This window comes from Fundulus heteroclitus, chromosome 19 (genome assembly GCF_011125445.2).
Source record: "Fundulus heteroclitus isolate FHET01 chromosome 19, MU-UCD_Fhet_4.1, whole genome shotgun sequence".
Taxonomy (NCBI): Eukaryota; Metazoa; Chordata; class Actinopteri; order Cyprinodontiformes; family Fundulidae; genus Fundulus; species Fundulus heteroclitus.
In genome coordinates this window covers 5,206,567-5,217,994 of record NC_046379.1, presented here as the reverse complement: position 1 = coordinate 5,217,994, position 11,428 = coordinate 5,206,567, and the positions used below count along the sequence as shown (strand labels likewise).

General features: G+C 41.4%; 1 protein-coding gene across 1 annotated transcript; it reads left to right on the top strand.

Annotated features, from left to right (window-relative positions):
- Positions 1-3,932: 3,932 nt before the first annotated feature.
- Positions 3,933-5,783, top strand: id3 (inhibitor of DNA binding 3). Its single transcript, XM_012864594.3, has 3 exons — positions 3,933-4,331; positions 4,642-4,716; positions 5,020-5,783. Exons 1-2 carry the CDS (start codon positions 4,035-4,037, stop codon positions 4,693-4,695), a joined length of 351 nt encoding a protein of 116 aa, XP_012720048.1. The 5' UTR covers positions 3,933-4,034; the 3' UTR covers positions 4,696-4,716; positions 5,020-5,783.
- The last annotated feature ends 5,645 nt before the right edge of the window (positions 5,784-11,428 follow it).

Below are 11,428 nucleotides of genomic sequence, written 5' to 3'. Positions count from 1 at the left end.
GGAATAAAATATAGATAGAAAATAGAACAAAAAAGTGGTGATTCAGTTAACTAGGACAGTTGAAGGCAATTTTAAACAAATGTGTTTTTAATCTTGATTTAAAAGAACTCAGGCTTTCCGCACTTTTACAGTTTTCTGGGAGTTTGTTCCAGATAATTGGAGCATAGGAACTAAATGCTGCTTCTCCATGTTTAGTTCTGGTTCTAGGTATGCAGAGCAGGCTGGAGTCAGAAGACCTGAGTGGTCTGGATGGTTTATACGCTGATAACAAGTCTGTGATGTATTTAGGTGCTAAGCCATTTAAGGATTTATAGACTAACAGAAGTATTTTAAAGTCTATTCTCTGAGATACAGGGAGCCAGTGTAAGGACTTTAGAACTGGGGTTATGTGCTCTACTTTCTTAGTCTTAGTGAGGACGCAGGCAGCAGCGTTCTGGATCAGCTGCAGCTGTCTGATCCACTTTTTAGGCAGACCTGTGAAAACACCGTTGCAGTAATCAATTCGACTAAAAATAAACGCATGGATTAGTTTTTCTAGATCCTGCTGAGACATCAGTCCTTTAATCCTAGAAATGTTCTTCAGGTGATAGAAAGCCGACCTTGTAATTGTCTTTAGATGCTTTTGGAGGTTCAGGTCTGAGTCCATCACTACACCCAGGTTTCGGGCCTGATTAGTGGTTTTTAGCTGAAGCGACTGAAGCTGTGTGTTAAGCGACTGAAGCTGTGTGTTCATGTTGCTGTTTGCTCACAAATGTTCTCTAACAAACCTCCGACGACTTCAGAGAGAAGCTGGATTTATATTGAGATTAAAATACACACAGATGGACTCTATTTAATAAGCGGGTCACTTCTGGAAGCGATTGCTTTTAGCCTCCGCGGTCGTTACGACTTAAATGTGAAACTGTTCAGGTGTTGTAAACACTTTTGCAAGGCGCTGCAAATCATCCGATGTTTAGCGTCATCGTGTCCCAGAAAGGTTGTCTCATCTCCACGATGAGATGGGAGGGGGGAAAAAAGATGGATCATTGTGTGTAATTGTTTTTCCTCACAGCTCCTCACAGCCACGCGGGTCAGAGAGTGGGCCGCTCTCAGACCGAATGAAATAATGTCACAGACGTCAGTTCATTTCCTCAGAGATTAGGCGCTCTCTGGCTCTCGCATGTGAAATTCTTGCAGAATCATCATCATGCATAAGCTCGAACAAGAGACTCTAAGACTGTTAACAAGTGGCCGATACAAGACAACAATGCGAATAAAATGTCGTGTCACCGCCTGGGTCACAAGCGACAAAAGCCGGGGATGTGTGGGCCGTTCAAAGCCGACGAGGAAGACTGAGGAGTCTTTGATGAAGGACAGACAGAAAACCCTGAGCAGAGGGTGATAAGGAATCCCGCACGAACACACAGATTTAAGCTTCACTGTGTTTCTTGCTTCCTAATTACCCAACCATGATGGGCCCTGCTTGAGGATGAAAAAGATACACTCCTCTCTGCACAACACAGCCTCTCCACATGACACTGTGGCTCTCTCTTTCTTTTGCTCCCTCCTTTCTATCTCATCTAACAAGATGACTCCTATTACTCGACGGTCTTTCCCCCGTTAAGTAAAAGGAGCCGCTCTGTTTAGCTTGAAACATGCTGTTTGAGGCATAAAGATGAGCCTGGCGGTGGCGAGGAAACGAGCTGTTCAGCAGCTGTGGAAACACCTACATTTATGAGTCTGCCTCTTGCTCAAGGAATATTACCATTATTTCTCTCTCTCTCTCTGTCTCTCTTTGAAGTAAGTGGTTATAAATAAAACACAATGGTCTCAAATTTAATTGAGAGGCAGATAAAGAGAGAGATAAAAAAAAGGGGAGGAGGGGGGGGGTTGCTGCTAATTATGCGTGACGATTGTTGATGGCTTGATTGTCTGCGTCCAGCTGCACGGAGGAGCAGGGAGAGGAGAGGGGAGGGAGAGGGAGAGGCAGACTCGCTGACGCCGGCCTCGGAATTCTCCCATCCATTGAAAGAGAGACCCGATTGTGTCCGGGGCCTTTCCAGCGAGCACCTGATCTTTGCCCAGACACACTGCTGCGTGTGTGCGTGTGCGCTTCTCACACAGGCAGCCAGACCTCTAGCAACGGGCTGGCGAGGGAGGGATACGCAAAAACCAAATGAAACCAAACAAAACAAAAAAAAAAGTTTTGCTCTTTTTTTCTAAGAGAAAATTCTGTTACTTTTTCTCCTTTTTTTTGTGAAACGGAAATTGTTTGATTGGTGGTTTACTGCGAGTCAGCTGGAAGACGTCGGACCGGCTCGTTTCCCTGGTTGCTTCATTCCGTGATGTCAGCTCCAGCAGTTATTTTCCCAGCAGATCTGGGAAATTTAAAGTGATATTTTCCTCCCCCCCCCTCCTCCTCTTGACATATTTAAGAAAGCTATTTAAGGTCAAAGTTTTGTTTGCACAACCGGCGCCACTCACATGATGCCTCTTTAAAACAGCGCCCAGATCGAAGTCTTGTCTCACGGTTCAATATTATGGTTTGCTCTGAAGTGAGGTCGTTGAGTGACTTGTCACACAGGGTCACTGGTTGCGAAGAGGAGGAGGAGGAGGAGCAGGAGCAGGAGGGAGGCAGGGAAGGAGGGAGGGGGCGAGGAGGGAGGCAGTTGTGGCCCAAACATCTGTTCAACCTCTGCGTAATTGGAGGGGTATCTACGACCGTGGGTATTTACGCACACATAAGCGTCTGAAGATAAGATGTTAATGATCTTTGACCAGGGGCTAAGGTATAAGCGGCGTTGCACCCCCTCCTTTAATGTTTCTGTAATGATTCTCTATTGCTTCTTAAGAACAAATTGGTGTTATTGTTATATTTTTTGATAGTGCGTAATTTATATGGCATACACCAATAATATTAATAACAATGTAAACGAGAACATGAAGTGTGTTGAACATTTCTGTCCAGCTTTTTACATTGCAATCTTCTTTTTTTTTCAGTTTTCCCACCTATCTGAGCCGGACAAGACCGCAGATCCAAAGAGGAGGACTGTGGAGCGGCGTATCCGTCCATGATTGGCACTTCCTCTCAGCCAATCCGATCTCCGAGCGCCTCTGCGCCTCTCCGCTCCGATGGTTCTTGGGGGAGGGCGGACCGTCTGCCAGAGAGGGGAGTGCGCGTCGGGGTGAATGGATGACGTCGGGAGGCTGGCGCCAGCATGTCTGGGACTGGCGCGTTAGATCAACACAGCTGGGCCGGGATAGGACACACAGCTGGCTCAGGCCTGCATTCCTCCACAAAACAGGATTGTGAGAAAAGGGGAAAATGAGACCCAAATAGGAGCAGAACGGGACGTGCCTCGGTGTAAACTAAAAGGGAGCAACATTTAAATCTGCTCCAAAGCAACATTTATGACAGTTTAACTCCGAGGGGAACAGATTGGATCATCAAACATGAGATGAAAACACATTCTTACTAAGAAGCAATTTGCCACATAGGGGCTTATAATGCAATACCCTGACGGGAAACTGACTAAACTGATTATTTTTTCTAATTGCATCACTTGATTTGTGTTGAAACGAGCTGTTTGTGTCTGACCTTTTACCTATATAACACCACATCTATATGTCTATCTAGTCAGACCCGCGGTGAACCATCAGGAAGTTTAACGTTTGCTGAAATGAGTTGGACGCTGAGGAGCCTATTTTTTTTTTAAATTTATTTCGTATTTCCATCCATATCAAACCAAGAAAGCACCTGAAGACGACAGTTAACAGGCTGACCGACAACCTCCTTTAAGGCATCCCATCCAAATTTCCTCATTCCCTGTGCTCCAGCCACCAGGCGCGCTCAACCAATGAGCGCACGCGTCTTTTGCACGCTGGCCAATCACGACGCGATGCGAAAAGTGGGCGGTCCGCAGGCGTCCGTGCCGTATAAAAACCCAACTGCACTCCGCTGTCACATCGCCGTATAGCTGATCCGAACACGAACCCCCCACCCCCCGGAGGAGGACGATACACGAAGCCGTTTCTCATCGCGTTGTCTGCCCAGCATGAAGGCCATCAGTCCCGTGCGCTCGGTGAGGAGCTGCTACAAGGCCGTGTGCTGCATCTCGGAGCAGAGCCTGGCCATCGGCCGGAATAAACACCCGTGCGTGGACGAGTCCGTGAGCGCGCTGTGCGACATGAACGACTGCTACTCCAAGCTGAAGGAGCTGGTGTGCATCCCGCAGAACAAGTCGGTGAGCCAGGTGGAGATCCTGCAGCACGTCATCGACTACATCTTCGACCTGCAGATCGCGCTGGAGGCGGAGGACGCGTCTGCGCCGGAGATGGTTCTATCCATAAAGGTGAGGAGGGGGGGCTGCTGCAGGGTGGGCACACAACATCCCAACAAAAAACGCACGTGGAAGCGCCTCGGCGTGGATCTTGACTTAAAACTAGATACTTGTTCTGTGAATTTGCCAAAGCTGCGCAGCGTGGAGCTGCTTTATCCCCCCCTGCTTATTCTATTTTAACCTTTTTTTTGTGGTACAGAGGCAGATAATGATCTCTGGCAATAACACCGCATCTCTGACTTGTGAGCTATTCTTGTATCAATCGGTCTGCCTGCTTTAAAACTGTTGTTGTTTTTTCTTCCTCCTTCTGCTCCTCACTCAGGCTGCGGACATTACTCACAATTTCTCCAAAGAAGAAGAGCGATTGTGCCACTAGGATGAGGACGGAACATTACTGGTACGCGTTTATCCTTTAAGCAATTTTGTTGAAGTAAAGCATTCCTATGGGGGCATGGTTTGAGTTTCACATGCTAAAGGTTAAAAAAAAAAGAAAAAGTGGAATCTGTGTGTAAACAGCGCCTTCAATGTGCTGCCAATTACGCAGTGAGGTGAACGTGGAGCGGATTCATCGCTATCTGCCTGGGGTTAATGAAAGTTCCATGCTAGGCGCCAGTCTGTCTGCTCCCCTCTGCAGGGAGGGAGGGAGAGAGGGTGGGAGGCACAGATCTGACTTCACTTTTCTTCCTTTCTCTCCATGCAGGTGCAGGGAAACACATGTCTCCACTTCACTCCGGGCAAGAGGACAAGAGGGGTAGAAAAAAAAGAAAGAAAGAAAGAAAGAAAAAGGAAAGAGGGGGGAGGAGGGAGGAGGAGGAGGAGGTGGGAAAGGTATTTGGAAAAGAAGAAGAAGACAAGAAGAGGAGGGCTTAGAGGAGGAAGAAAAAAAGAAAACATTGAACTGTTTCTGAGATGAACGGGATCAGCGGTGGTAGTGCATGAGCGAGGAGACAGAGACTCATTCTCTGGCTCCTGGACAGATGAGATCAACACACCAAAGCAGAGGAATTGGAACTGAAACCGACGTGCACGTCTTCCCTGCAAACAATGCAGCTCCTTTTAGGAGAAGGGACATATTTATCATTTTCTTTTCTTCTTCTTTTTGTTAAAATCTTTAAATGCATTCCAAAAAAAAAACACCAATTCCCATCTGAAATGATCTGCGCCAAGTCTTCACCTCACTTAAGAACCCCCCCACCCCTAACCCCTCCAAACAGATTGCTTGTCTGTTGAAGCATATGTACATATCTGCTGTGGGTTTGTAAGATGTCAGTCATTTTTGGATGTTTTTTTTTTTTTTTAATGGGACTTTTAGCTGATATATTCTAAACTCTATAATAGAGTTTATTATAACTGTTTGTAGGGATTGTCTTATTTCTACGGACAACATGCTGTGAGTTTCATAAACTCTTTATTTGAAAAGTTTTAATTTGTATCTATGTTATGAAATAAAAGAAAAGACGTGAAGCAGCTGCGTCTGGTGTGGAGTGTCTAGCACGGAAGAATGAATGAGTCGCCTTTTCAGTAGATTCCAGTGACGCTGGTGTGACTTCTGGGCTCTGGATGACAATGAAGTGCTGATACAACAGGATGTGTTCAGATGAATCTTGAGGTTGGGTGGTTGGAAATCAAGCAAAGGGAGTTTCCTGTGAGTGCTTTTTTATTTTTCCATTGAATAAGCAACGGCCAGTGTACGCAGCTTCTTACACGGTGAAAAAGACGAGCCGGCTGACCCGGTTGTTACAACAAAGCAGAGCTTAATACAAAAGATAAATAAAAAGTATATAGGTCATTTTATGTGACTTTGCAGGGTGTAAAACAGCTCATGTAAAAAAAAAAAGCATTGTGAGAACATTTTATTTCTTGTAGTAAAAGCTTAAGGATTTATTTAGGAAACTAAACTTGGTATTTTTGTGCACATGGTCTTATTCATTATGACTTCAAACTTTAGATTTGTAAAATATCTCAAAAGATGAACTACACAATCTACATTAATCTAAAATAGCTGAATTGAAGCTCTAATCTCAGTGTAACCTGTTAATAATTACAAAGAAAAGTATGTTTTTCTTCTTATCCTATTAATATGCGCTTACAAACCTTCGAAGAAGACAAAAAAGTATTTTTTTTTTTACTCAAAACCTGAACGATGACCTGCTTACCTTCTGTCTACTTGCTGTTAACGAGATCGCAGCTCCCTCTAGTGGTAATTAGGAGTTACTGTCTAAACTCTGTCAAGCCAGTCAGTAAATAAGTAAAACGCTTGATTGATTCTATATTCTCTTATTATGTTTGAATTTATTTAAATTCACAATTATTTAATCCGGTTTTTAATTAAATTTTAATTTTATGAATTGGAAGGATGTTGAGAGATCAGATTCATATTAGAAACGCATTTATTTATTTATTTTCATTTTCTACTCCACTTCTAAGCAATTCTAAATTACAGCAACTTCATGTTGAGTATTTTCTAAAATAAATACGACTTTTTTTAAATCCTCTGATTTAAATAAAATAAAAATTGGGACCTAAAATCCAAATTTCTTTATACACAAATACAGACTTTGTCTCCTACGTATTGCCATTATAGTACCATCAGTTCAAACTGGAAATCTTAAAAAAAAAAAGTCCCTTTCATTTCAAATATTTGTTTCTTATTAGGTAGGTAGGTTTAGGTAGGTTTTGACTTTGGTTCCGCTTTGCTCTCAATAAAAACATTTTAAATCCAAAGGGAAAATAAAAATAAGTTGTTTTGTTAATGTGCACATGTCAAGTGTATTTAAAATAGGAAGAGAATGTTGAATTAGACCATACATGCATGGTGTTGAAGCAATCAAAGCTCTCTCTAGCTGTTGGAACATTTTAAATTAGGATCCACTGGCCAGAAAATGTACAATAGGTCATTAATTCAGTTCAGTTAATTTTTATAGGGTCATTTCACAACATGTCAAGAATATTTACTAGGTCATTTTTATAACATCATCCAGACAGATTGGTAAAAAAAACCTTTCTATCTAAAGAAACCTATCAGATTGCATCGAGTCATTGACTCTCTGCGTTCAGTCCTCCTGTATTAGTGTGTGGCCACAGAAGACAGTAGACGGCATTGTGTCGTTGACTTTGCAGCAATCCCTCTTACCGAGCATGCCTGTGGCGACAGTGGAGAGGAAAACTCCCCCTTTAACAGGATGAAACCTCCAGCAAAATCAGGATCAATGTGAATGGCCGTCTTCCACGACTGACTAAGGGGTTGAGAAGACAGAGCAGAGACACAATAAGGACACAAAAGCATTGATCTAGGACCAAGTAGCTCCCGAGGACCACATGTGGCGCCCACAAGCCTGTCCTAAAAAATGCACAACCCACCAGTGAGCTGCATCTAAAACTTAATGTTATTCCGTTACTCTACCCTTGCATGTTTTCCCACAGGGTCAATAAGCAAGTGGCCTTCTGCTGATTTAGCAAATTTGACGACTTACAAAGAAATCAACTATGTCTATAATATGTATATTATAGTTATTATAGTTATTCAAGTTATGTTCTACATATCATATAATTATAGAAGTTTAATTTTAACACAGACATAATTTCAATCTAATAAGAAAACATGATATAAATGTCAAAAATTGTATTTGATACCCATATGAAAATAAGACTTAGAATTTTGAGGAGAAAATCTTTTGGCAAGTCGAGCATAAATAGACTTTCTCCACTTCTCTAATCCGTGGGTTTTAACACATCTCTGGGAGTGTTTTGCTTTCTCCTCTGGACAGAATCGCTCTACTACATCACCTGGGTCAAACCCATGGCCCGCAGGCCGAATCCAGCCCATCAAGGCAATTTCTGAGGTCCTCAAGAGCCAGCAAAGACATATCATGTCATAAAGTAGAGACATGTTTCCTTTAAAATTGTATAAGGTGGTTGGAACCGAGCCTCCTGTAGTAAATGTTGATTTTTTTCAGATCAGAAATAATCAACTGCCATCTAGTGACAGGATGCTGTGTAGTAACAGCATCCTGTCACTAGATGGCAGTTTTTCCACAACAAATTAAAGTAACTCAAAATGTCCAAAAAGAGAAAAGTGATGCAGAATGATGAGAATTTAAAGTGTAACTCTCTCCAATATCCACTTTTTTTGCAGATAAATTGTCCAAATGGGCCTAAGGGTGCTAACTTTATGTTACTGTGAAGTCTTTGACATTTTTATGTAAACTGGAATGAAAAGTGTCATTTATGCAGATGCAACCGGCCCTTTTAATGAATTCATGATGCCAAAGTGGCCCAATATGACAGCCCTGCTCTAGATCCTCCTGCTGCTTGGAAATTTGAACGTTTAGCTCCACAGATTTCCTGTAGGTTTAGGGTTTAAAAAGAGGCCACTTCATTTGCCTTAGCGGAGTGTTGTTGCCAGAAGTCTCAAACACAATTAATCCTCACTTTTCTGGCAGAAGCAAACAGACTCTTGCCAAAGACCTTATGGTATATTGCTGCAGTGTTTTAAAGTCACCTTGCCCCATTAGCGGAAAACAAGCCCAAAAACAATATTTTTTGCTTCTACGTGTGCGAGGAATGTCATGGTGCCTATTGGGTCACAGCAAGTATTTCACCGAACCAGTGTTAACAAATTCATGTGACTTTCTCCCAAGTCCTATTTGAATCATTTAGGCGTTCACTGTCAAACAAGACGAGTCAGCAACATTTCAGTCCATTGCAGATAAATGCGTCACCAGTGACCCTGATGATTGTGGTCCCTAATGCATCCTGATACTTAAGAAGCTGATCCCTCATCTTTCTTATGACCTTTGCCACTCCATCAGACAAGAACCTTCAAACAACCATCATCTTCTCAGCTAGATGCTTGTTGAAACAATTAATTCATTTATTGATTGCTCTGCACCCAAAAAGCCACAATTTCTGGCTTCTTGAAAGAGGATCGAATACGTCCGTATTTCTGACATGCAAACCAGTTTTTAACTTTTGTGTCAAAAGTTAAAAACTGCTTTTGTTGCATGAGATCCTGGAGGGGTTGCATGCACCAAAGAAATGTCAAAAATAAATGTTTGGCAACGGATTTCAGAATACAGACTAAAACAGTGTTTGCAAAAGAGTTGTACATTTCTGAGAAACCAGGTTGGTATACATTGCAAATAAAATACGGCTATAACTATGTCTATATCTGCTGATATCTGTGTTTAAGACTACCTTAAATATGTAAATAGTCTGCAGCAAAATATCACAATAAAGTGCTAAGACTTTCTTCCACTGCATGCCTGTACTTTAAAGTGACCATCTGACATTTTTTATACGTGCTACAATTATTACAAAATAGGATATAAATAGGTAGCCTCCATGTATTGATATTTTTAGATGATACAATAATGTTGAAATATGCAAAACATGCATTGAAATGTGTGAATACCGTAAATAACTATTTTGGTATTCAGTTATTTCTTTTTTTCCTGCAGTGCATAGTGAAACTAAATTGAACGGTCACAGTGGCACATCAGTAACAGCCGAATAGTTGATTGGTTAACCTGAACTGCGACTTCAGACCAATGATGTTGAAAAGAGCAATTGTTACACACCTGCTAACTCAGATCAGTAAGGCTCAGAGGAAATGAGTTCATGAGAAGTTCAGCGTGCAACCATGAAATCATTAAATGTGTAGCATGATACTTCCAGATGCCTTTCATAAATGAAACAGGTTTTTTTTCTAGCAAAATTGTTAATCTGTTATATTCAATAAATTATGAATGTGCTTGTTTTGCTGTTTTAATTAATTAATTAAGGACACAATGGGGCAATGATTTAATGTATTTTGTTTCTAAGGACATACAAAAATATCTTCTTTATCTTTTCAGTGCAAACGAGAGAAAGTTTTTGACCAGGAGAAACTTTTAGCCAACACAAGGAAATCTTCAAAAGCGAAACACGGGAAGCACTGACACAACGCCTGGCTACAGTTCACTCAGTAAAATGAAACAGAAGACAGGAGTTTCTACATCCTGGGGTGCGCTTCTTTTTTTCAGGCAGTCTGTATTATGAGTTTACAGCACAAGATGGGGGTGTTGGACAAGAATGCGACACAAAGATCTGCATGTGAGATAATTTCCTGCAGGGAAGAGCAAGTATACCAGCTGCTCGTCATCCAAAATCAAATTTTGATATTGACACAGAGAAGGTGGGTTTGAAAAAGAAGTAAATCTAGCCAAGATTTATTGATCTGTATTAGGCTAATGTTTGTAAATCAATGAGTCTCATAATCTCTCCTAATAACTCAGAAAGATTAATGGTTTTACTGCTCAGTGGGCAGTTTTTACCACACAAAAGAAGCAAAGAGATTTATGCATGTCTGTCAGGATTAGGATTTAGTAATAATCAACACCGAAATTAAGATCCCAAATACTAGTTATAAGTAAAACCAACTGTTAATAAACACAACTGAGGATTGATGCTATGATTGATTGATTGATTGATTGATGCAACTGAGGCTATGCATTAAACTGAGTTCTGTTCACCAATGATTAGCTTTGTTAAAATGGGGCAGGGCAGAAGAGTAGGGTGGTATAACCAGGCAAGTAATCAGTTAGATAATAATATTTTAATGATAATTTCAAACAAACTTGGATGGATGCACAATACAAACAAAACATTTATTCCAAACAAACCTGAAAGGTTGATCAGACCTATTTCTGATTGAGTCGGTGAAGGTGCTTGATGGGTTCATCTGGTTAGTTCAGCTCCTTGACAGCCTGCGTTTTCAGGTGAGGAGGCATCATGAGGTGCTGATCAGTCAAAGACAGACTGAGATTGGCTGCTACTTTAAACACCCAAAGAAAAAGTGACATCAATAAAATGTTTCTAAACCACTTCTTTTAGCTTGAATGCTACAAGAAATGTCAACAAGCTGTTCACATGAAGGTTTAACACTATAATCAATTAAAGTTATGACTGATGGGATGTTTCAATGCTTTCTAAATGAGTAATATAAGGTTATTCATATAAAAAAAAACATTGACATGTACTTTCAGGTATCCAGACAAAACCATAATGGCTGGAATATTTACATGCAATAGCTGTATGTACAGTATGTGTGCACCGTGCACGCTTCAGTA

Bases quoted from the DNA above. Each gene is read 5' to 3' on its own strand.
- id3 (XM_012864594.3), top strand. From the start codon at position 4,035: ATGAAGGCCATCAGTCCCGTGCGCTCGGTGAGGAGCTGCTACAAGGCC. The intron at 4,332-4,641 runs GTGAGGAGGGGG...CTCCTCACTCAG, and splicing joins AGATGGTTCTATCCATAAAG to GCTGCGGACATTACTCACAA.